At 50.8% G+C, this 24,266-nt stretch overlaps 1 protein-coding gene across 5 annotated transcripts in view; it reads left to right on the top strand.

The window, feature by feature from the left end:
* The window catches only part of NBEAL2 (neurobeachin like 2), a 184,947-nt gene that overhangs the window by 138,775 nt on the left and 21,906 nt on the right, over positions 1 to 24,266 (top strand). For 2 of the 5 annotated variants that reach the window (XM_069729154.1, XM_069729152.1), the window contains 13 exons: positions 3,624 to 3,777; positions 4,438 to 4,596; positions 5,325 to 5,484; positions 5,571 to 5,659; positions 8,373 to 9,050; positions 10,594 to 10,772; positions 10,858 to 11,011; positions 11,091 to 11,228; positions 11,475 to 11,780; positions 19,478 to 19,627; positions 21,617 to 21,774; positions 21,848 to 22,074; positions 23,855 to 23,972. In XM_069729154.1, coding sequence (XP_069585255.1) covers positions 3,624 to 3,777; positions 4,438 to 4,596; positions 5,325 to 5,484; positions 5,571 to 5,659; positions 8,373 to 9,050; positions 10,594 to 10,772; positions 10,858 to 11,011; positions 11,091 to 11,228; positions 11,475 to 11,780; positions 19,478 to 19,627; positions 21,617 to 21,774; positions 21,848 to 22,074; positions 23,855 to 23,972 — 2,670 coding nt within the window. The remainder of the gene's footprint in view (positions 1 to 3,623; positions 3,778 to 4,437; positions 4,597 to 5,324; positions 5,485 to 5,570; positions 5,660 to 8,372; positions 9,051 to 10,593; positions 10,773 to 10,857; positions 11,012 to 11,090; positions 11,229 to 11,474; positions 11,781 to 19,477; positions 19,628 to 21,616; positions 21,775 to 21,847; positions 22,075 to 23,854; positions 23,973 to 24,266) is intronic. The other 3 variants (XM_069729156.1, XM_069729153.1, XM_069729155.1) reach the window with 3 other exon arrangements.

Below are 24,266 nucleotides of genomic sequence, written 5' to 3'. Positions count from 1 at the left end.
AGGAGTCATTGTGTCTGCCATCTCCCCTGATTTGCGGAGAGTGTTGCAGAAATTTCAGGCTAATAAACCTGATCGTTGTCCGGCCGAGAAACTGTTCGTCCCTGATAGGTGGACTAGTAAAGTTATCTCTGAACTTCATTGTTCGGTGCTGGCCGGTCATCCAGGAATCTTTGGTACCAGGGAGTTGGTTGCTAGATCCTTCTGGTGGCCATCTCTGTCACGGGATGTGCGTGCTTTTGTGCAGTCCTGTGGAATTTGTGCTAGGGCTAAGCCCTGCTGTTCACGTGCCAGTGGGTTGCTTTTGCCCTTGCCGGTCCCGATGAGGCCTTGGACACATATTTCGATGGATTTCATTTCTGACCTTCCCGTTTCTCAAAAAATGTCGGTCATTTGGGTGGTCTGTGATCGCTTTTCTAAAATGGTCCATCTGGTGCCCTTGGTTAAATTGCCTTCCTCCTCTGATTTGGTGCCTTTGTTCTTCCAGCATGTGGTTCGTTTACATGGCATTCCTGAGAATATTGTTTCTGACAGAGGTTCCCAGTTTGTCTCGAGGTTCTGGCGAGCCTTTTGTGGTAGGATGGGCATTGACCTATCTTTCTCCTCGGCCTTCCATCCTCAGACTAATGGCCAGACCGAACGAACCAATCAGACCTTGGAAACATATCTGAGATGTTTTGTTTCCGCTGACCAGGATGATTGGGTGTCATTTTTGCCGTTGGCTGAGTTCGCCCTTAATAATCGGGCCAGCTCGGCTACCTTGGTCTCTCCATTTTTCTGCAATTCTGGGTTCCATCCTCGTTTCTCTTCAGGACAGGTTGAGTCTTCGGACTGTCCTGGTGTGGATTCTGTGGTGGACAGGTTGCAGCAGATCTGGACTCAGGTAGTGGACAATTTGACCTTGTCCCAGGAGAAGGCTCAGCTTTTCGCTAATCGCAGACGCCGTGTGGGACCCCGACTTCGTGTTGGGGATCTGGTTTGGTTATCTTCTCGTCATATTCCTATGAAGGTTTCCTCTCCTAAATTTAAACCTCGTTTTATTGGTCCGTATAGGATTTCTGAGATTCTCAATCCGGTGTCTTTTCGTCTGACCCTCCCAGACTCCTTTTCCATACATAATGTATTCCATAGGTCGTTGTTGAGGAGATACGTGGCACCTATGGTTCCATCTGTGGAGCCTCCTGCCCCTGTTTTGGTGGAGGGGGAATTGGAGTATGTTGTGGAGAAGATTTTGGATTCTCGTGTCTCTAGACGGAAACTCCAGTATCTGGTCAAATGGAAGGGTTATGCTCAGGAAGATAATTCCTGGGTTTTTGCCTCTGATGTCCATGCCCCAGATCTTGTTCGTGCCTTTCATGTGGCTCATCCTGGTCGGCCTGGGGGTTCTGGTGAGGGTTCGGTGACCCCTCCTTAAGGGGGGGGTACTGTTGTGAATTCTGTGGCTGAGTTCACTTCTGTGGTCACAAGTGGTATTGCAGTCTCTGGGCTTCCTCCCTCAGGTGTTTTGGTGAGCTCGTTGGCTGCCTTGCTATTTAGCTCCACCTGAGTCTGTCTTCCTTGCTCCTTGTCAATGTTCCAGTGTTGGATCTGAGCTACTGCATCTTTCCTTGGGCCTGCTGCTCTGCTAGATAAGTGCTTCTAGTTTGTTTTCTGTTTTTTCTGTCCAGCTTGCTATTATCTTTTGCTGGAAGCTCTGAGAAGCAAAGGGGTGCACCGCCGTGCTGTTAGTTCGGCACGGTGGGTCTTTTTGCCCCTTTGCGTGGTTTTCGTTTTAGGGTTTTTTGTAGACTGCATAGTTCTCTTTGCTATCCTCGCTCTGTCTAGAATATCGGGCCTCACTTTGCTGAATCTATTTCATTCCTACGTTTGTCTTTTCATCTTGCTAACAGTCATTATATGTGGGGGGCTGCCTATTCCTTTGGGGTATTTCTCTGAGGTAAGTCAGGCTTGTATTTCTATCTTCAGGCTAGTCAGCTCCTCAGGCAGTGCCGAGTTGCATAGGTAGTGATAGGCGCAATCCACTGCTGCTTATAGTTGTGTGAGGATAGATCAGGTACTGCAGTCTACAGAGATTCCACGTCTCAGAGCTCGTCCTATTGTTTTTGGTTATTGCCAGATCTCTGTATGTGCGCTGATTTCTGCACGCTGTGTTGCCTGATTGCCAGCCATAACACATGTATCTCTGTATACAGGGAGCTCCCCCTAGTGGTGGCTGCAGACAGGATCTTATCGTGTATCTCTGTATACAGGGAGCTCCCCCTAGTGGTGGCTGCAGACAGGATCTTATCATGTATCTCTGTGTACAGGGAGCTCCCCCTAGTGGTGGCTGCAGACAGGATCTTATCGTGTATCTCTGTATACAGGGAGCTCCCTCTTGTGATTGCAGGCAGGATCTTACCATGTATCTCTGTATACAGGGAGCTCCCCCTAGTGGTGGCTGCAGACAGGATCTTATCGTGTATCTCTGTATACAGGGAGCTCCCCCTAGTGGTGGCTGCAGACAGGATCTTATCATGTATCTCTGTGTACAGGAAGCTCCCCCTAGTGGTGGCTGCAGACAGGATCTTATCGTGTATCTCTGTATACAGGGAGCTCCCCCTAGTGGTGGCTGCAGACAGGATCTTATCGTGTATCTCTGTATACAGGGAGCTCCCCCTAGTGGTGACTGCAGACAAGATCTTATCATGTATCTCTGTGTACAGGGAGCTTCCCCTAGTGGTGACTGCAGACAGGATCTTATCATGTATCTCTGTATACAGGGAGCTCCCCCTAGTGGTGGCTGCAGACAGGATCTTATCGTGTATCTCTGTATACAGGGAGCTCCCCCTAGTGGTGGCTGCAGACAGGATCTTATCATGTATCTCTGTGTACAGGAAGCTCCCCCTAGTGGTGGCTGCAGACAGGATCTTATCGTGTATCTCTGTATACAGGGAGCTCTCCCTAGTGGTGGCTGCAGACAGGATCTTATCACATATGTCTGTATACAGGGAGCTCCCCGTAGTGGTGGCTGCAGACAGGATCTTATCATGTATCTCTGTATACAGGGAGCTCCCCCTAGTGGTGGCTGCAGACAGGATCTTATCGTGTATCTCTGTATACAGGGAGCTCCCCCTAGTGGTGGCTGCAGACAGGATCTTATCGTGTATCTCTGTATACAGGGAGCTCCCCCTAGTGGTGGCTGCAGACAGGATCTTATCATGTATCTCTGTATACAGGGAGCTCCCCCTAGTGGTGGCTGCAGACAGGATCTTATCATGTATCTCTGTATACAGGGAGCTCCCCCTAGTGGTGACTGCAGACAGGATCTTATCGTGTATCTCTGTATACAGGGAGCTCCCCCTAGTGGTGGCTGCAGACAGGATCTTATCGTGTATCTCTGTATACAGGGAGCTCCCCCTAGTGGTGGCTGCAGACAGGATCTTATCGTGTATCTCTGTATACAGGGAGCTCCCCCTAGTGGTGGCTGCAGACAGGATCTTATCATGTATCTCTGTATACAGGGAGCTCCCCCTAGTGGTGGCTGCAGACAGGATCTTATCGTGTATCTCTGTATACAGGGAGCTCCCTCTAGTGGTGACTGCAGACAGAATTTCAAATAAGTAATAAGCTTCTTATCTAAACTACAGGACACAAAAGGAGGAGCAGATCACTGCTGACAATGTGAAGACCGTCCAGATGTCGCTCTTTTCTCTTGTTAAGGATTTCCTTTCCAAGAACCTGAGTCCTGAAGACTTGCACACTCTGCTGAATTACACATCATCTGTGAATGACGAGGAACAGGTACATTATACATTATAGTGATTGAATGAGGTTGTTGGCCAGAAATAATGAAATGACAGCCCGCAGATCTGCCCACTGTCACAGCAGAATAGTGAGTGCAGCTCTGGAGTATAATACAGGAGGTAACTCAGGATCAGTAATGTATGTACACAGTGACTGCACCAGCAGAATAGTGAGCGCAGCTCTGGAGTATAATACAGGAGGTAACTCAGGATTAGTAATGTAATGTATGTACACAGTGACTGCACTAGCAGAATAGTGAGTGCAGCTCTGGAGTATAATACAGGAGGTAACTCAGGATCAGTAATGTAATGTATGTACACAGTGACTGCACCAGCAGAATAGTGAGTGCAGCTCTGGAGTATAATACAGGAGGTAACTCAGGATCAGTAATGTAATGTATGTACACAGTGACTGCACCAGCAGAATAGTGAGTGCAGCTCTGGGGTATAATACAGGAGGTAACTCAGGATCAGTAATGTATGTACACAGTGACTGCACCAGCAGAATAGTGAGTGCAGCTCTGGGGTATAATACAGGATGTAACTCATGATCAGTAATGTATGTACACAGTGATTGCACCAGCAGAATAGTGAGTGCAGCTCCTGAGTATATTACTGGATAATGATGTCAGGTCTCCCTGTGTTTCTTGTATTCCAGGTGTGCGGGATCCTGGACGTTTTTCTCAGCCTCTTGAAGGGAAACATTAATAACGAGCTGCTTTACATTTTCCTCCTGGAACAAGGAAACATTGACGTCTTCTATTTCCTTCTTGCGCAGAAGAAATTCTCTGATCAGTTGAGGGAGAAAGTCTTTAAGGTCGGTGATTTCCCTCTCTCACTTTTTCTGGCCGTGCAGATGTCGGAGCTTTCTGCAGGTCGTGAATGCTTCGCTTTCTCCATAGCCTTTATGGCTGAGACCAGGCAGCAGTAGCTTGCATAGGACATGAAGTGTAACTTCCGCGACCAAGGTTATTAGAGGACTGGGGGGTCTGCAATACCAGGATATGTTATTACACTTGGGGCTATTTAGTTTGGAAAAACGAAGGCTAATGGGTGATATTATGTTAATGTATAAATATATGAGGGGACAGTACAAAGACCTTTCTGATGATCTTTTTAATCATAGACCAGGGACAAGGAGGCATCCTCTACGTCTGGAGGAAAGAAGGTTTAGGTATAATAACAGGCGCGGATTCTTTACTGTAAGAGCAGTGAGACTATGGAACTCTCTGCCGTATGATGTTGTAATCAGTGATTCATTACTAAAATTTAAGAGGGGACTGGATGCCTTTCTTGAAAAGTATAATGTTACAGGGTATATACACTAGATTCCTTGATAGGGCGTTGATCCAGGGAACTAGTCTGATTGCCGTATGTGGAGTCGGGAAGGAATTTTTTTTCCCAATGTGGAGCTTACTCTTTGCCACAAGGGTTTTTTTTGCCTTCCTCTGGATCAACATGTTAGGTTAGGCTATGGGTTGAACTAGATGGACTTAAAGTCTTCCTTCAACCTTAATAACTATGTTACTATGTTACTTCCGCCAGATCTTGTACAAGTTGGTGAAGTACGAGAAGGTGAACGAGCGTCTGAAGTATCGGCTGAAGCTGAAGGACATTGGGTACCAGGGTCTGATCTCCTTCCTCAGCGACGTCCCGGTGTCCATGCTGCTGATCCGCTGCCTCTCCGAGCAGGTCCTGGGCTCTGGTAAGACTGTGACCTGGTGCCGCCTCGTTGAGCAGTGCTGGGGCCGTGCTGTCGGCAGGTCTAGCATCTCCTGTTTTTGGCTGCAGATGTGACCCCTAATTACACGGATCTTCTGGCCGTGGTTTACCTGTCGCACAAGGCAGAGCTGCCAGTGAAGCTGGACGTTTGTCGTAAGGTAAGTGGTATAATGATTGTGCCACATCCTCAGTGCTGCGGTGTAATCCCAGCGCATCCAGCCATGAATGACTTGGGGAAGTTCTGCACTACATGTCCCAGGATGCACTGCAGATGAGCACATCCATGACTCGGGGTAGTTCTGCACTACATCTCCCAGGATGCACTGCAGAGGGGCATATCAATGACTCGGGGTAGTTCTGCACTACATCTCCCAGGATGCATTGCTGCAGAGGGGCACATTCATGACTCGGGGTAGTTCTGCACTACATCTCCCAGGATGTACTGCAGAGGGGCACATTCATGACTCGGGGTAGTTCTGCACTACATCTCCCAGGATTCACTGCAGAGGGGCACATCCTTGACTCTGGGTAGTTCTGCACTACATCTCCCAGGATGCACTGCTGCAGAGAGGCACATCCATGACTCTGGGTAGTTCTGCACTACATCTCCCAGGATGCATTGCTGCAGAGGGGCACATCATGACGTGGGGTAATTCTGCACTACATCTCCCAGGATGCTTTGCTGCAGAGGGGCAGATCATGACTCGGTATCAGGTCTAAGGAAGTGGACCCTCTGGGTCATGGCTTCAGAGCCCCTGAGGACGAGTGGACCAGATGATGCCACCTCCTGTACAGGGAGAGTTAGGGTACCGTCACACTATACCATTTCGATCGCTACGACGGTACGATTCGTGACGTTCCAGCGATATCGTTACGATATCGCTGTGTCTGACACGCAGCAGCGATCAAGGATCCTGCTGAGAATCGTACGTCGTAGCAGATCGTTTAGAACTTTCTTTCATCGCTGGATCTCCCGCTGTCATCGCTAGATCGGTGTGTGTGACACCGATCTAGCGATCTAGCGATGCGATCCAGCGATGCGTTCGCTTGTAACCAGGGTAAACATTGGGTAACTAAGCGCAGGACCGCGCTTAGTAACCCGATGTTTACCCTGGTTACAAGCGTAAAACTAAAAAAAAAAAAAAACAGCACATACTTACATTCTGGTGTCCGTCAGGTCCCTTGCCGTCTGCTTCCCGCACTGTGACTGCCGGCCGTAAAGTGAAAGCAGAGCACAGCGGCTGTGCTTTCACTTTCACTTTACGGCCGGCAGTCAGTGAGTGCGGGAAGCAGACGGCAAGGGACCTGACGGACACCGGAATGTAAGTATGTGCTGTTTGTTTTTTTTAAGTTTTACGCTTGTAACCAGGGTAAACATCGGGTTACTGAGCGCGGTCCTGTGCTTAGTTACCCGATGTTTACCCTGGTTACCCAGGGACCTCGGCATCGTTGGTCGCTGGAGAGCGGTCTGTGTGACAGCTCCCCAGCGACCACACTACGATTTACCTACGATCACGGCCAGGTCATATCGCTGGTCGTGATCGTAGGTAAATCGTATAGTGTGACGGTACCCTTAGGGACAGGCCCAAGGAGGATGAAGCCGCAATTGCCGGAGCCAAAGGGACGACTGAAGTTAGAACACAGAGAGAACGGCAGACAGAGGGGAGACGGAATTAGTGAAGTGACTAAAATGGCGGAGGCACTGGACAGATGGAGGCAGCAAAGACAGGGTACTGACCGGTAAGATGCTAGCATTCAACAGATTGAGACAACGGAGACTCTGGACTGGCAGGGTACGGCAAGAACACAGGACTGGCAAGGTAAGGCAGGAACACAGGATTGGCAGGACACGGCAGGAACACAGGATTGGCAGGACACGGCAGGAACACAGGATTGGCAGGACACGGCAGGAACACCGGATTGGCAGGACACGGCAGGAACACAGGATTGGCAGGACACGGCAGGAACATGGGACTGGCAGGACACAGCAGGAACACAGGATTGGCAGGACACGGCAGGAACATGGGATTGGCAGGACACGGCAGGAACATGGGACTGGCAGGACACGGCAGGAACATGGGATTGGCAGGACACGGCAGGAACACAGGATTGGCAGGACACGGCAGGAACATGGGATTGGCAGGACACGGCAGGAACACAGGATTAGCAGGACACGGCAGGAACATGGGACTGGCAGGACACAGCAGGAACACGGGACTGGCAGGACACGGCAAACAGAGACAGTAAGAGACACAGCAAAGATTTCACGGATCCGAGCCTAGGAACCTAAGGGAATGCTGGCGGTAAGCCAGCGAACGCAATAGACGCAAAGGCGTCTAAGCAGGGAAGGCGCTGGGAAGAAGTACCCGACGGGCGCCGCCATATTGGAGGCTGAGTCGCCGGGTCACAGCCTCCCAGAAGCCCCAGCGACCAAAGGAGCGTGTCTGCGCGCAGAATGGACGAGCGCCGGAAAAGATGGAAGACAGAGAGCAGGAGGGAGCATCGGGAGTGCGCCAGCCGGACAGGTGAGTATGAGGAGGTGGCGTAACACTCGGGGTAGTTCTGCACTACATCTCCCAGGATGCATTGCTGCAGAGGGGCACATTCATGACTTGGGTAATTCTGCACTACATCTCCCAGGATGCACTGCAGAGGGGCACATCCTTGACTCGGGGTAGTTCTGCACTACATCTCCCAGGATGCACTGCTGCAGAGGGGCACATCATGACTCGGGGTAGTTCTGCACTACATCTCCCAGGATGCACTGCTGCAGAGGGGCACATCCATGACTTGGGGTAGTTCTGCACTACATCTCGCAGGATGCACTGCAGAAAGGCACATCATAACTCGGGATGTTTCTGTATTTTCCAGCTTTTTCACCTGATCTACTCCCAACAAGACATCGTACGGCAGCTCGCCAAGCAGACCGGGTGGCAGGATCTCCTGACCAAGCTTTACATCAAAGAGTCGTACGAGTCGAGACCCTGCAGCCTGAGCAGCCCCCTGAAGAGGATGAGCGGCAGTAAGGATGGGGAACCGGGGCTTTACCGGGAAAGCTCAATAGACCAGACGGATCCAGATCCCGTTTTCCAGGCCTTTGAGGCTGGTGACCTCGACTTCTCGGAAGGCTTTTCTGATCTCTCCGTATCACCGGCTGCGAAAGGGAAACCACTTCACGCTTATAACTTCAAGTCCTTCGACTCTTCAGACCAAGCCAGTCACTGCTCCTCCAGTATGGCTGACGCCTCGGAGGAGGCCAGCTGTCAGGACGGACCTCCCTACGACAATGCCTACCAGCCCCTCTCCCCTTTCTCCATGTCTCCGTTTGACCTGCGCTTGGACCTGGGAAGCGCCAGCTCGGCCATCACAGCCGAGAGCGGGAACCAGACACCCGTCAGCCAGCCAGGAACGCCCTCGCCCCTGGAGACCTTCAAACCCTTCCCAGGGATGCGGGCGAGGAAGAGCTCCAGCCTGTCAAATGTTCTGGACGACAGCAGCTACCAGGAAACGCTGCCCAGTGACACCATCTCCAACACCAGCAACCCCCAGGTAGGCAGCGGCCATTACTCTTCTAGGTGTCCGGGGCCGATCACTGCTGTGTCTGCAGCTCATCACTCTGTGTACACGTGCTGCCGACATGAAAGGACAAGCAGTGCTATAGAAGCAATCCGCAGTCACGTCTGTAGTCCATGGCCGCCATAATGGATCCCTGTGAGCCATCACTTACCTGCCGCCTTCCCCGCCTCCTCATCATCACCTCTGCATGATGTGGAATTACTAATCAGAGCCACAGCCGGTGACTACAGACATCTGACGGTGGAGCTGGCCCAGGGTCAAGCCCTCGATGCCGTCATCTCTAGCCTTAGTGACACGGTCTCCCCCGTGCTGCACTATGTCTCCTTCGGTGCTGCACTATGTCTCCCCGTGCTGCACTGTGCTGCACTATGTCTCCCCCCGTGTTGCACTATGTCTGCACTGTGCTGCACTATGTCTCCCCCTGTGTTGCCCTATGTCTCCCCCCGTGTTGCCCTATGTCTCCCCCCGTGTTGCCCTATGTCTCCCCCCGTGTTGCCCTATGTCTCCCCCCGTGATGCACTATGTCTCCCCCTGTGCTGCACTGTCTCCCCCTGTGCTGCACTATGTCTCCCCCGCCCCATGCTGCACTGTCTCCTCCGCCCCATGCTGCACTATGTCTCCCCGCCCCGTACTGCACTATGTCTCCCCCGCCCCGTGCTGCACTATGTCTCTCCCGCCCCATGCTGCACTATGTCTCCCCCGCCCCATGCTGCACTATGTCTCCTCCGCCCCATGCTGCACTATGTCTCCCCGCCCCGTACTGCACTATGTCTCCCCCGCCCCGTGCTGCACTATGTCTCCCCCGCCCCGTGCTGCACTATGTCTCCCCTGCCCCGTGCTGCACTATGTCTCTCCCGCCCCGTGCTGCACTATGTCTCCCCCGCCCCGTGCTGCACTATGTCTCCCCCGCCCCGTGCTGCACTATGTCTCCCCCGCCCCGTGCTGCACTATGTCTCCCCCGCCCCGTGCTGCACTATGTCTCCCCCGCCCCGTGCTGCACTATGTCTCCCCCGCCCCGTGCTGCACTATGTCTCCCCCGCCCCTTACTGAACTATGTCTCCCCCGTCCCGTGCTGCACTATGTTTCCCCCGCCCCGTGCTGCACTATGTTTCCCCCGTCCCGTGCTGCACTATGTTTCCCCCGTCCCGTGCTGCACTATGTTTCCCCCGCCCCGTGCTGCACTATGTTTCCCCCGTCCCGTGCTGCACTATGTCTCCCCTGCCCCGTGCTGCACTGTCTCCCCCTGTGCTGCACTATGTCTCCCCCGCCCCGTGCTGCACTATGTCTCCCCCGCCCCGTGCTGCACTATGTCTCCCCCGCCCCGTGCTGCACTATGTCTCCCCCGCCCCGTGCTGCACTATGTTTCCCCCGCCCCGTGCTGCACTATGTTTCCCCCGTCCCGTGCTGCACTATGTTTCCCCCGTCCCGTGCTGCACTATGTCTACCCCGCCCTGTGCTGCACTATATCTACCCCCCCCACTGTATCACCAGCGTGTAATATGTGCTTGTCCTCCAGCAGACCCCAGAAGAAGAGCTGTGCAACCTCCTCACAAACATCATCTTCTCCGTCACATGGAGGGGAGTGGAAGGTCAAGAAGATGGAGCCTGGAAGGAGCGGGGCCAGGTCTTCTCCGTCCTCACCAAGCTGGGATCAGCCTGTGAGCTGGTGAGACCCCCGGATGAGATCAAAAGGAGGTGAGTGATGGGGATGGTGAGGACTCTGTCCCTCCACAGACATCATGGAGGGATTGCTCAGCTCCTCGCCTCCGTCTGTCCTCAGCCTCCTGGAGATGATGCTAGAATCGGCGTTGACGGACATGAAGGAAGCGTCGTCTTCGGCCATCCTCGGGCACAGCGTGCTGAAGCTCCTGCGCCTCCTGCAGGATTTCCTCTTCTCCGAGGGGGACAGCAATGAAATCCTCTGGAGTGAGAAGGTGACTTTCTAGTTTTCTCATTTACTTCGAGATTTAAGAGGCTTCTTGGTTTATAAAGAGAATTTCTGCATCTCGTCAGATATTCGAGGGGGTCACTAATTTACTGGAAAAGCTGGATGTGTGGAATTACTTGGTAAACGGGACGTCGGACCTGAAGGAGATGGCACAGATCGGCCTCAGGATCATCATAGGATTTATCAAGCTCGATGACCAACAGGTGAGGGCGCGAAACACCCGAGGGAAGGGTCACATGGCGGACGGGACGGGGCTTAATTGCATTAGGACAGTCTCAGTGGCCATTAACCTCGTACTAGTACATGTGCACCAGGGACCGCATGTGTGGGGTGGGCTCAGGAGCTAATGCACACGATCATCTGCCTGACTCAGCAGTGACTAGAACCAGCTCCGACCACTGCCGCTATCCGTTGTGCCCGTGGTGTTAACCTGTGATTCGTCCATTCAGATGTATTTATCGGCCTCCTCAAAGCTTCACGAGATCCTGAAGTACGCCACCGCCCTGAAGAAGGAGGAGGCCTGCTTCTTACTTGGCAGCCTGCAGGTCGTGCTCCTAAGCTCTGTCAGTGCCAAGTCCGAGACCTTCTTAGGCCTGGTGCCCATCATCCGGACGGTCATGGACCAGTGTTATGAGTGCCTCCAGCTGCAGGAACATCTGCCCTCCCTGCCACCTACTAATGGGAGTCCGACCTTCCATGATGACCTCATGAGGTTCTGCAACAGCTACGAATGGAAAGTCTTCATAGAAAAGCAGGTCAGGAGAGTGATCTGGACGTCCTTGTAAGAACCGTCCTAATAATTAAAACTTTGTTTCAGTTCCTCGTCGTATTCCTCACCCTCAGTTGTGTGAGCCAGACTAGATCCAGACGGATTTTCAGATCACATACAGTGAAGGAAATAAGTATTTGATCCCTTGCTGATTTTTTAAGTTTGCCCACTGACAGATATGAACAGTCTATAATTTTAAGGGTAGGTTAATTGTAACATTGAGAGATAGAAAATCAAAAATAAAATCCAGAAAATCACATTGTATAAGTTATATAAATGTATTTGCATTTTGCAGTGAGAAATAAGTATTTGATCCCCTATCAACCATTAACCCCTTTCTGACATTAGACGTACTATCCCGTCGAAGTGGGGTGGGCCCATATGACCACCGAGGGGATAGTACGTCATACGCAATCGGCCGCGCTCACGGGGGGAGCGCGGCCAATCGCGGCCAGGTGTCAGCTGCCTATCGCAGCTGACATCCGGCACTATGTGCCAGGAGCGGTCACGGACCGCTCCTGGCACATTAACCCCCGGCACACCGCGATCAAACATGATCGCGATGTGCAGGGAAGCATCGCGCAGGGAGGGGGCTCCCTGCGGGCTTCCCTGAGCCCCCCGCAGCAACGCGATGTGATCGCGTTGCTGCGAGGGTCTCCCTACCTCCCTCCCTGCTCCAGGCCCGGATCCAAGATGGCCGCGGCATCCGGGTCCTGCAGGGAGGGAGGTGGCTTCACAGAGCCTGCTCAGAGCAGGCACTGTGAAGCCTGCAGTGCTGTAAAGGTACCTTCACACTAAGCGACGCTGCAGCGATACCGACACAGACAGCTCTCCAGCAACCAACGATCCCGAAGTCCCCGGGTAACCAGGGTAAACATCGGGTTACTAAGCGCAGGGCCGATTCAGCGATGTCTGCAGGAAGTCCAGCGACGAAATAAAGTTCTGGTCTTTCTGCAGCGACCAACGACATCACAGCGGGATCCTGATCGCTGCTGTGTGTCAAACACAACGATATCGCTAGCCAGGACGCTGCAACGTCATGGATCGCTAGCGATATCGTTGTGAAGTTGTTTAGTGTGAAGGTACCTTAAGTCAGATCGGTGATCTGACAGAGTGCTGTGCAAACTGTCAGATCACCGATCTGTGATGTCCCCACCTGGGACAAAGTAAAAAAAAATGTTTCCAAATGTGTAAAAAAAAAAAATCCTAAATAATGAAAAAAATATATATATATTATTCCCATAAATACATTTCTTTATCTAAATAAAAAAAAAAAACAATAAAAGTACACATATTTAGTATCGCCGCGTCCGTAACGGCCCGACCTATAAACCTGGCCCACTAGTTAACCCCTTCAGTAAACACCGTACGAAAAGAAAAAAAAGGAGGCAAAAAACAACGCTTTATTATTATACCGCCGAACAAAAAGTGGAATAACACGCGATCAAAAAGACAGATATAAACCATGGTACTGCTGAAAACGTCATCTTTTCCTGCAAAAAACGAGCCGCCATACAGCATCATCAGCAAAAAAATAAAAAAGTTATAGTCCTGAGAATAAAGCGATGCAAAAATAATTATTTTTTGTATAAAATAGTTTTTATCGTATAAAAGCGCCAAAACATAAAAAAATTATATAAATGAGATATCGCTGTAATCGTACTGACCCGAAGAATAAAACTGCTTTATCCATTTTACCAAACGCGGAACAGTATAAACCCCTCCCCCAAAAGAAATTCATGAATAGCTGGTTTTTGGTCATTCTGCCTCACAAAAATCGGAATAAAAAGCGATCAAAAAAAGTCACGTGCCCCAAAGTGTTACCAATGAAAACGTCAGCTCGTCCCGCAAAAAACAAGACCTCACATGACTCTGTGGACCAAAATATGGAAAAATTATAGCTTTCAAAATGTGGTAACGCAAAAAATATTTTTTGCAATAAAAAGCGTCTTTCAGTGTGTGACGGCTGCCAATCATAAAAATCCGCTAAAAAACCCGCTATAAAAGTAAATCAAACCCCCCTTCATCACCCCCTTAGTTAGGGAAACATTAAAAAAATATATTTATTTCCATTTTCCCATTAGGGTTAGGGCTAGGGTTAGGGCTAGGGTTAGGGTTGGGGCTAGGGTTAAAGGTACCGTCACACTAAGCGACGCTGCAGCGATACCGACAACGATGTCGATCGCTGCAGCGTCGCTGTTTGGTCGCTGGAGAGCTGTCACACAGACAGCTCTCCAGCGACCAACGATGCCGGTAACCAGGGTAAACATCGGGTTACTAAGCGCAGGGCCGCGCTTAGTAACCCGATGTTTACCCTGGTTACCATCGTTAAAGTAAAAAAAACAACCACTACATACTTACCTACCGCTGTCTGTCCCCGGCGCTGTGCTTCTCTGCTCTGGCTGTGAGCGCCGGGCAGCCGGAAAGCAGAGCGGTGACGTCACCGCTCTGCTTTCCGGCCGCTGTGCTCACAGCCAGAGCAGAGAAGCACAGCGCCGGGGACAGACAGCGGTAGGTAAGTATGTAGTGGTTGTTTTTTTTACTTTAACGATGGTAACCAGGGTAAACATCGGGTTACTAAGCACGGCCCTGCGCTTAGTAACCCGATGTTTACCCTGGTTACCAGCGAAGACATCGCTGAATCGGCGTCACACACGCCGATTCAGCGATGTCAGCGGGAGATCCAGCGACGAAACAAAGTTCTGGACTTTCTTCCCCGACCAGCGATATCACAGCAGGGGCCTGATCGCTGCTGCCTGTCACACTGGACGATATCGCTAGCCAGGACGCTGCAACGTCACGGATCGCTAGCGATATCGTCTAGTGTGACGGTACCTTTAGGCTACAGTTAGGGTTAGGGCTAGGGTTAGGGCTAGGGTTAGGGCTAGGGTTAGGGTTAGGGCTACAGTTTGGGTTGGGGCTAAAGTTACGGTTAGGGTTTGGATTACATTTACAGTTGGGAATAGGGTTGGGATTAGGGTTAGGGGTGTGTCAGGGTTAGGGGTGTGGTTAGGGTTACCGTTGGAATTAGGGTTAGGGGTGTGTTTGGATTAGGGTTTCAGTTATAATTGGGGGGTTTCCACTGTTTAGGCACATCAGGGGCTCTCCAAACACGACATGGCGTCCGATCTCAATTCCAGCCAATTCTCCGTTGAAAAAGTAAAACAGTGCTCCTTCCCTTCCGAGCTCTCCCGTGTGCCCAAACAGGGATTTACCCCAACATATGGGGTATCAGCGTACTCAGAACAAATAGGAAAACAACTTTTGGGATCCAATTTCTCCTGTTACCCTTGGGAAAATACAAAACTGGGGGCTAAAAAATAATTTTTGTGGGAAAAAAAAAAGATTTTTTATTTTCACGGCTCTGCGTTATAAACTGTAATGAAACACTTGGGGGTTCAAAGTTCTCACAACACATCTAGATAAGTTCCCTGGGGGGTCTAGTTTCCAATATGGGGTCACTTGTGGGGGGTTTCTACTGTTTGGGTACATTAGGGGTTCTGCAAACGCAATGTGACACCTGCAGACCAATCCATCTAAGTCTGCATTCCAAATGGCGCTCCTTCCCTTCCGAGCCCTCCCATGTGTCCAAACAGCGGTTTCCCCCACATATGGGGTATCAGCGTACTCAGGACAAATTGGACAACAACTTTTAAGGTCCATTTTCTCCTGTTACCCTTGGTAAAATAAAACAAATTGGAGCTGAAGTAAATTTTTTGTGAAAAAAAGTTAAATGTTCATTTTTATTTAAACATTCCAAAAATTCCTGTGAAGCACCAGAAAGGTTAATAAACTTCTTGAATATGGTTTTGAGCACCTTGAGGGGTGCAGTTTTTAGAATGGTGTCACACGTGGGTATTTTCTATCATATAGACCCCTCAAAATGGCTTTAAATGTGATGTGGTCCCTAAAAAAAAAATGGTGTTGTAAAAATGGGAAATTGCTGGTCAACTTTTAACCCTTATAACTCCCTAACAAAAAAAAAATTTGGTTCCAAAATTGTGCTGATGTAAAGTAAACATGTGGGAAATGTTACTTATTAAGTATTTTGTGTGACATATCTCTGTGATTTAATTGCATAAAAATTCAAAGTTGGAAAATTGCGAAATTTTCATAATTTTCGCCAAATTTCCTTTTTTTTCACAAATAAACGCAGGTACTATCAAAGAATTTTTACCACTATCATGAAGTACAATATGTCGCAAAAAAACAATGTCAGAATCACTGGGATCCGTTGAAGCGTTCCAGAGTTATAACCTCATAAAGGGACAGTGGTCAGAATTGTAAAAATTGGCCCGGTCATTAACGTGCAAACCACCCTTGGGGGTAAAGGGGTTAAGAGTTCTGGCTCCTACAGACCGGTTAGGCGCTGCTAATCACCTCGTTACCTGCATTACAGACAGCTGTATTACATAGTCCCCTTTATAAAAGACTCCGGTCCACAGAACCAATTAATCAGTCAGACTCTGACATCTACAACATGGGCAAGACCAAAGAGCTTTCTAAGGATGTCAGGGACAAGATCATAGACCTCAAAAAGAAGGAAACACACAAGCGCTAATATCAAACCCCAAGGTCCCTAGCAGCTGGAGTCAGGGCAGGTAAGTGCCAATCCTGCTATAGAAATATGCACAATGAAAGTTACAGCTGAACCGCGCATAAAGGGACCAAAACCACATAAAAAGTGAATAAAGTAAATAAGCAAACACTAGTACAGCCACTAAAACTAATATCCAGAGGGCTACTAGGGGCTGGACAGGACCACCCAAGGTGCGGATAGGGCCGCGAAAATGGAACCAGGACAGCTGTGCAGGAATGACTAAATACCTACACTGATAGTGCAGTCGGCCCCTTACCAGATATAAAGTATAGGATGGTAAATGTAAACATATAAAATGGGAACATACATATGTGGAGCTGGCGGACTTACCGGAACATGGATGCCGCAGCGGCAGCAGAATGGGCAAGCATGTATTTCTACGGTGAGAAGCCCAGAACCTCGTGGATAGAATACCGTGCCGGCCAGCAAATCTGGAGGGGCTGCGGCGCTGAGCTGCACCGAGAGGAGGATCAATGAATGGATGCACGTGGGCGCTGTACCGGGAAGCCCTGAGGCGGGAAAGGGCTGAACACGCAGGCGAACCTGCAGGGGAGCGGGCACAGAATCGCTGTGTGGTCGCTACGTAGAGCCAGGGTACCCTGACGAAGGAGGACGTAGTGCCTCCGAAACGCGTTGGTTAATTCTGGTCCCAGTACCGCTCCGTAGCTGTGACGTCACACGCTGAGTCTTCTGTCGGCCATCTTCCCCCTGCTCGTATCCAGGGACGCCACCGGCCGGGGCATTCCCTGGCTCTACGTAGCGACCACACAGCGATTCTGTGCCCGCTCCCCTGCAGGTTCGCCTTCGTGTTCAGCCCTTTCCCGCCTCAGGGCTTCCCGGTACAGCGCCCACGTGCATCCATTCATTGATCCTCCTCTCGGTGCAGCTCAGCGCCGCAGCCCCTCCAGATTTGCTGGCCGGCACGGTATTCTATCCACGAGGTTCTGGGCTTCTCACCGTAGAACTACATGCTTGCCCATTCTGCTGCCGCTGCGGCATCCATGTTCCGGTAAGTCCGCCAGCTCCACATATGTATGTTCCCATTTTATATGTTTACATTTACCATCCTATACTTTATATCTGGTAAGGGGCCGACTGCACTATCAGTGTAGGTATTTAGTCATTCCTGCACAGCTGTCCTGGTTCCATTTTCGCGGCCCTATCCGCACCTTGGGTGGTCCTGTCCAGCCCCTAGTAGCCCTCTGGATATTAGTTTTAGTGGCTGTACTAGTGTTTGCTTATTTACTTTATTCACTTTTTATGTGGTTTTGGTCCCTTTATGCGCGGTTCAGCTGTAACTTTCAAGATCATAGACCTGCACAAAGCTGGAATGGGCTACAAAACCATAAGTAAGACGCTGGGTGAGGAGACAACTGTTGGTGCAATAGTAAGAAAATGGAAGAAATACAACATGACTGTCAATCGACATCGATCTCGGGGCCCGTGCACAATCTCACCTCGTGGGGTCTCCTTGATCATGAGGAAGGTGAGAGATCAGCCTAAAATTACACAGGGGGAACTTAGTGATCTGAAGGCAGCTGGGACCACAGTCACCAAGAAAACCATTGGTAACACATTACGCCGTAAAGGTGTAAAATCCTGCACTGCCCGCAACTTGGTCCCCCTGCTCAAGAAGGCACATGTGCAGCCCGTCTGAAGTTTCCCAATGAACACCTGGATGATTCTGTGAGTGATTGGGAGAAGGTGCTGTGGTCCGATGAGACAAATATTGAGGTCTTTGGCATCAACTCAACTCGCCGTGTTTGGAGGAAGAGAAATGCTGCCTATGACCCAAAGAACACCGTCCCCACTGTCAAGCATGGAGGTAGAAACATTATGTTTTGGGGGTGTTTCTCTGCTAAGGACTCAGGACTACTTCACCGCATCTATGGAAGAATGGATGGAGCCATGTACCGAAAAATCCTGAGTGACAACCTCTTTCCCTCCACCAGGACATTAAAAATGGGTCGTGGCTGGGTCTTCCAGCAAGACAACGACCCAAAACATACAGCCAATGCAACAAAGGAGTGGCTCACAAGAAGCACATTAAGGTCATGGAGTGGCCTAGCCAGTCTCCAGACCTTCATCCTATAGAAAACTTATGGACGGAGTTGAAGCTCCGAGTCACCAAGCGACGGCCTCAAAATCTTAATGATTTAGAAATGATCTGCAAAGAGGAGTGGAGCAAAATTCCTCCTGACATGTGCGCAAACCGCATCATCAACTACAAGAAACGTCTGACTGCTGGGCCTGCCAACAAGGGTTTGACCACCAAGTATTAAGTCTTGTTTGCCAGAGGGATCAAATACTTATTTCTCACTGCAAAATGCAAATAAATGTATATAATTTATACAATGTGATTTTCTGGATTTTATTTTTGATATTCTATCTCAATGTGAAAATTAACCTACCCTTAAAATTAGACTGTTCATGTCTTTGTCAGTGGGCAAACTTACAAAATCAGCAAGGGATCAAATACTTATTTCCTTCACTGTAGATTGCCTCAGTGCGGAGTGGCGACTATATATGGTTGCGACTGGTGCAGCAGTTGTATGGCGGGGCGACTATGGGGCAGCAACTGTTTGCGGAGGTGACTTGTGACTGGGGGCACGACTGTAAAGGGGCGATGACTGAATGGTGCGGCAACTGTATGGGGGCGGCGACTGTATGGGGGCACGACTGTATGGGGGCACGAATGTATTGGGTGGCGACTGTATGGGGGCACGAATGCATTGTATTTCTATAATGGAATGGGTACAAAAATGCTGCTGATCCGCAAAAAAGAAGTGGCATGCTACTTCTTTTAATCTGCAGCGTTTCTGCACGGATTTTTCCGCACCATTAGCGCAGCATTTTTTTTTCCCACTTGCGGATCTGCAGCGTTTTTGCTCGGTAAAAAACGCTGCGGTTCCGCAGGAAATCCGCAACGTGTGCACATAGCCTAAAGGAGCAGTGACTGTATGGGAGCGGAGACTTATGGGGCAGTGACTCCATTCAACCTCCGACCAATCCCCAGCAAGGAGGACCTGGAGCCTGGGACATCGTATAACGCCAGTGTAACGCGGCTCCTTCCGCCCCACCAGGTCCAGCCTGCGATGGAGCAACTAGAAAGGGACACATTTACAAAAAGCCACAACCAGATGTCGTCCTTCTGGAACTCCTGCTACGATGCCTTAATGAGCAGCTCCCTACGAAGAGAGACTGAGAAAGGGGAGAGCAGGGGCAGATTTCAGGTAAGTCCTCACCTCCAGAGCTGCAGTCACTATTCTGCTCTTACATTGTGCCTTATCCTCCAGTCACCTCCAGAGCTGCACTCACTATTCTGCTGTTACATCGTGTCTCATCCTCCAGTCACCTCCAGGGCTGCAGTCACTATTCTGCTCTTACATTGTGCCTTATCCTCCAGTCACCTCCAGAGCTGCACTCAGTATTCTGCTGTTACAGCGTGTCTTATCCTCCAGTCACCTCCAGATCTGCAGTCACTATTCTGCTGTTACATTGTGTCTTATCCTCCATATCTGTACTCACTATTCTGATCTTACATCGGGTCTCATCCTCTAGTCACCTCAAGAGCTGCACTCACTATTCTGCTATTACATTGTGTCTTATCCTCCAGTCACCTCCAGAGCTGCACTCAGTATTCTGCTGTTACATTGTGTCTTACCCTCCAGTCACCTCAAGAGCTGCACTCACTATTCTGCTGTTACAGCGTGTCTTATCCTGTAGTCACCTCCAGAGCTGCGGTCACTATTCTGCTGTTACAGCGTGTCTCATCCTCCAGTCACCTCCAGAGCTGCGGACACTCTTCTGCTGTTACAGCGTGTCTTATCCTCCAGTCACCTCCAGAGCTGCACTCACTATTCTGCTGTTACATTGTGTCTTATCCTCCATATCTGTACTCACTATTCTGATCTTACATCGGGTCTCATCCTCTAGTCACCTCAAGAGCTGCACTCACTATTCTGCTATTACATTGTGTCTTATCCTCCAGTCACCTCCAGAGCTGCACTCAGTATTCTGCTGTTACATTGTGTCTTACCCTCCAGTCACCTCAAGAGCTGCACTCACTATTCTGCTGTTACAGCGTGTCTTATCCTGTAGTCACCTCCAGAGCTGCGGTCACTATTCTGCTGTTACAGCGTGACTTATCCTCCAGTCACCTCCAGAGCTGCAGTCACTATTCTGCTGTTACATTGTCTTATCCTCCAGTAACCTCCAGAGCTACAGTCACTATTCTGCTGTTACATCGTGTCTTATCCTCCAGTAACCTCCAGAGCTGCACTCACTATTCTGCTGTTACATCGTGTCTTATCCTCCAGTCACCTCCAGAGCTGCAGTCACTTTTCTGCTGTTACAGCGTGTCTCATCCTCCAGTCACCTCCAGAGCTGCGGACACTCTTCTGCTGTTACATTGTGTCTTATCCTCCATATCTGTACTCACTATTCTGATCTTACATCGAGTCTCATCCTCTAGTCACCTCAAGAGCTGCACTCACTATTCTGCTATTACATTGTGTCTTATCCTCCAGTCACCTCCAGAGCTGCACTCAGTATTCTGCTGTTACATTGTGTCTTACCCTCCAGTCACCTCAAGAGCTGCACTCACTATTCTGCTGTTACAGCGTGTCTTATCCTGCAGTCACCTCCAGAGCTGCGGTCACTATTCTGCTGTTACAGCGTGACTTATCCTCCAGTCACCTCCAGAGCTGCAGTCACTATTCTGCTGTTACAGCGTGACTTATCCTCCAGTCACCTCCAGAGCTACAGTCACTATTCTGCTGTTTCATTGTGTCTTATCCTCCATATCTGCACTCACTATTCTGATGTTACATCGGGTCTCATCCTCTAGTCACCTCCAGAGCTGCACTCAGTATTCTGCTGTTACATTGTGTCTTATCCTCCAGTCACCTCCAGAGCTGCAGTGGCTATTCTGTTATCACATCATGTCTTAGCCACTAGTCACATTCAGAGCAGCTTTCTGCTTTTCCAGCTTGTCTTGGCTCTTTTTTTGCAGTTTTTACGTACACATCTGTAAAGACGCTGAAGCTGCAGGAAGCACTGGGGGGATATGAAGTCTTGCAACCCTAGATCTAGGCGGAAGGCTGCCTCATTAGGATTGCAGCTCTGGATGTGATTGGAGTATCGCCCACATAGGCTGTGTTTTTTTGGAGAAGTAGATATGACTTCTCATGTTTTGTCCCTCTAACGCCATTTTTGTGCAGGAGCTGGTGCTGGAGCCCGTCCTGAAGAGGATCCGCTCGGAGAACCAGCGCTATAACAGCGTGCTGAAGCAGATCAGCAGCCACCACAGCGCCGTGCTCCGACAGTGGAGATCACTGCTGCGCCTGCTGAGCGGCCCCCGCGGAGCCTGGGCCCACCAGTGAGTCCTCATCTAGGGTCTCCGCTCACAGCTGGGGACTCCATCCATCAGTAACCCATCTGTCCTCTCATAGGAACCCAGCAGAGGTGCGGTGGAAGCTGTCCAGTGCCGAGACCTACTCCAGAATGCGGCTGAAGCTGGTGCCCAATTACCAGTTTGATGCACACAGTGAGGCCAGCGCCCTGCGAGACAACATGGGTGAGGACAGCTGTGTGCATGCTGTCTTCAGGTCACAGCCCAGGAGCGGTGGTGGATCAGTGGCACATGGACGGCTATGTGCATGCGGTCTCTGGATCACAGGTGGATCAGTGGCACATGGACGGCTGTGTACATACTGTCTCTGGATCACAGCCCAGGAGTGGTGGTGGATCACTGGCACATGAACGGCTGTGTGCATGCTGTCTCTGGATCACAGCCCAGGAGCGGTGGTGGATCAGTGGCACATGGATGGCTGTGTGCATGCTGTGTCCTGATCACAGCTCAGGGCCGGTGGTGGATCAGTGGCTCGTAGACGGCTGTGTGCATGCTGTCTCCTGATCACAGCTCGGGCGGTGATGGATCAGTGGCACATGGACGGCTGTGTGCATGCTGTCTCCTGATCACAGCTCAGGGGTGGTGGTGGATCAGTGGCACATGGACGGCTGTGTGCATGCGGTCTCCTGATCACAGCTCAGGGGCGGTGGTGGATCAGTGGCTCGTAGACGGCTGTGTGCATGCTGTCTCCTGATCACAGCTCAGGGGGCGGTGATGGATCAGTGGCACATGGACGGCTGTGTGCATGCTGTCTCCTGATCACCGCTCAGAGGCGGTGGTGGATCAGTGGCACATGGACGGCTGTGTGCATGCGGTCTCTGGATCACAGCTCAGGGGCGGTGGTGGATCAGTGGCTCATGGACGGCTGTGTGCATGCTGTCTCCTGATCACAGCTCAGGGGCGGTGGTGGATCAGTGGCACATGGATGGCTGTGTGCATGCTGTCTCCTGATCACAGCTCAGGGGCGGTGTTGGGTCAGTGACACATGGACGGCTGTGTGCATGCGATCTCTGGATCACAGCTCAGGGGCGGTGGTGGATCAGTGGCTCATGGACGGCTGTGTGCATGCTGTCTCCTGATCACAGCTCAGGGGCGGTGGTGGATCAGTGGCACATGGATGGCTGTGTGCATGCTGTCTCCTGATCACAGCTCAGGGGCGGTGGTGGATCAGTGGCACATGGACGGCTGTGTGCATGCGGTCTCTGGATCACAGCTCAGGGGCGGTGGTGGATCAGTGGCACGTGGACGGCTGTGTGCATGCTGTCTCCTGATCACAGGTCAGGGGCGGTGTTGGATCAGTGACACATGGACGGCTGTGTGCATGCGGTCTTCTGATCACAGCTCAGGGGCGGTGGTGGATCAGTGGCTCGTAGACGGCTGTGTGCATGCTGTCTCCTGATCACAGCTCGGGTGGTGGTGGATCAGTGGCACATGGACGGCTGTGTGCATGCGGTCTTCTGATCACAGCTCAGGGGCGGTGGTGGATCAGTGGCTCGTAGACGGCTGTGTGCATGCTGTCTCCTGATCACAGCTCAGGGGGCGGTGATGGATCAGTGGCACATGGACGGCTGTGTGCATGCGGTCTTCTGATCACAGCTCAGGGGCGGTGATGGATCAGTGGCTCGTAGACGGCTGTGTGCATGCTGTCTCCTGATCACAGCTCGGGTGGTGATGGATCAGTGGCACATGGACGGCTGTGTGCATGCTGTCTCCTGATCACAGCTCAGGGGTGGTGGTGGATCAGTGGCACATGGACGGCTGTGTGCATGCGGTCTTCTGATCACAGCTCAGGGGCGGTGGTGGATCAGTGGCTCGTAGACGGCTGTGTGCATGCTGTCTCCTGATCACAGCTCAGGGGGCGGTGATGGATCAGTGGCACATGGACGGCTGTGTGCATGCGGTCTCCTGATCACCGCTCAGGGGCGGTGGTGGATCAGTGGCTCGTAGACGGCTGTGTGCATGCTGTCTCCTGATCACAGCTCAGGGGCGGTGTTGGGTCAGTGACACGTGCACATCTGCCATTAATGACATTTATCTTCCCCTTCAGGTACTGATGCCGGCCAGGCAGTGGGAGATTCTCTTCCGCTTGCTGTTGCAAAGGAGGCAAAAGTGAATGAACAGGAGGACGACCAGTTGGCCGAGGAAGACCTGCCAAATATTAACCAGTGAGCAAAAACCACTCCCTTCATCCATGAACCCAGGAGCTCACAATTTGATCTCGAAACAAAATGTGATACGCACCAGTCTAATATAATGTCCAAAGCACGGTGTAACTAATAGTAAAAAATAACTTTTAATAAATATACGCTAAAAAGTTGGTATAACCAACTACATACAAACATAGAAGACTCAACAAGAAAAAAGAATTCCCAAAAAATAAGGGAATAACACAATATTCAAATCCCCGAGAAATATAAATTCACATACTTGTGTTAGTCTCCAAAGGGAAAGAAGCTGGA

The sequence above is a fragment of the Ranitomeya imitator genome, chromosome 6 (genome assembly GCF_032444005.1).
Source record: "Ranitomeya imitator isolate aRanImi1 chromosome 6, aRanImi1.pri, whole genome shotgun sequence".
Taxonomy (NCBI): Eukaryota; Metazoa; Chordata; class Amphibia; order Anura; family Dendrobatidae; genus Ranitomeya; species Ranitomeya imitator.
This window is presented reverse-complemented; position numbering and strand designations above follow the sequence as displayed.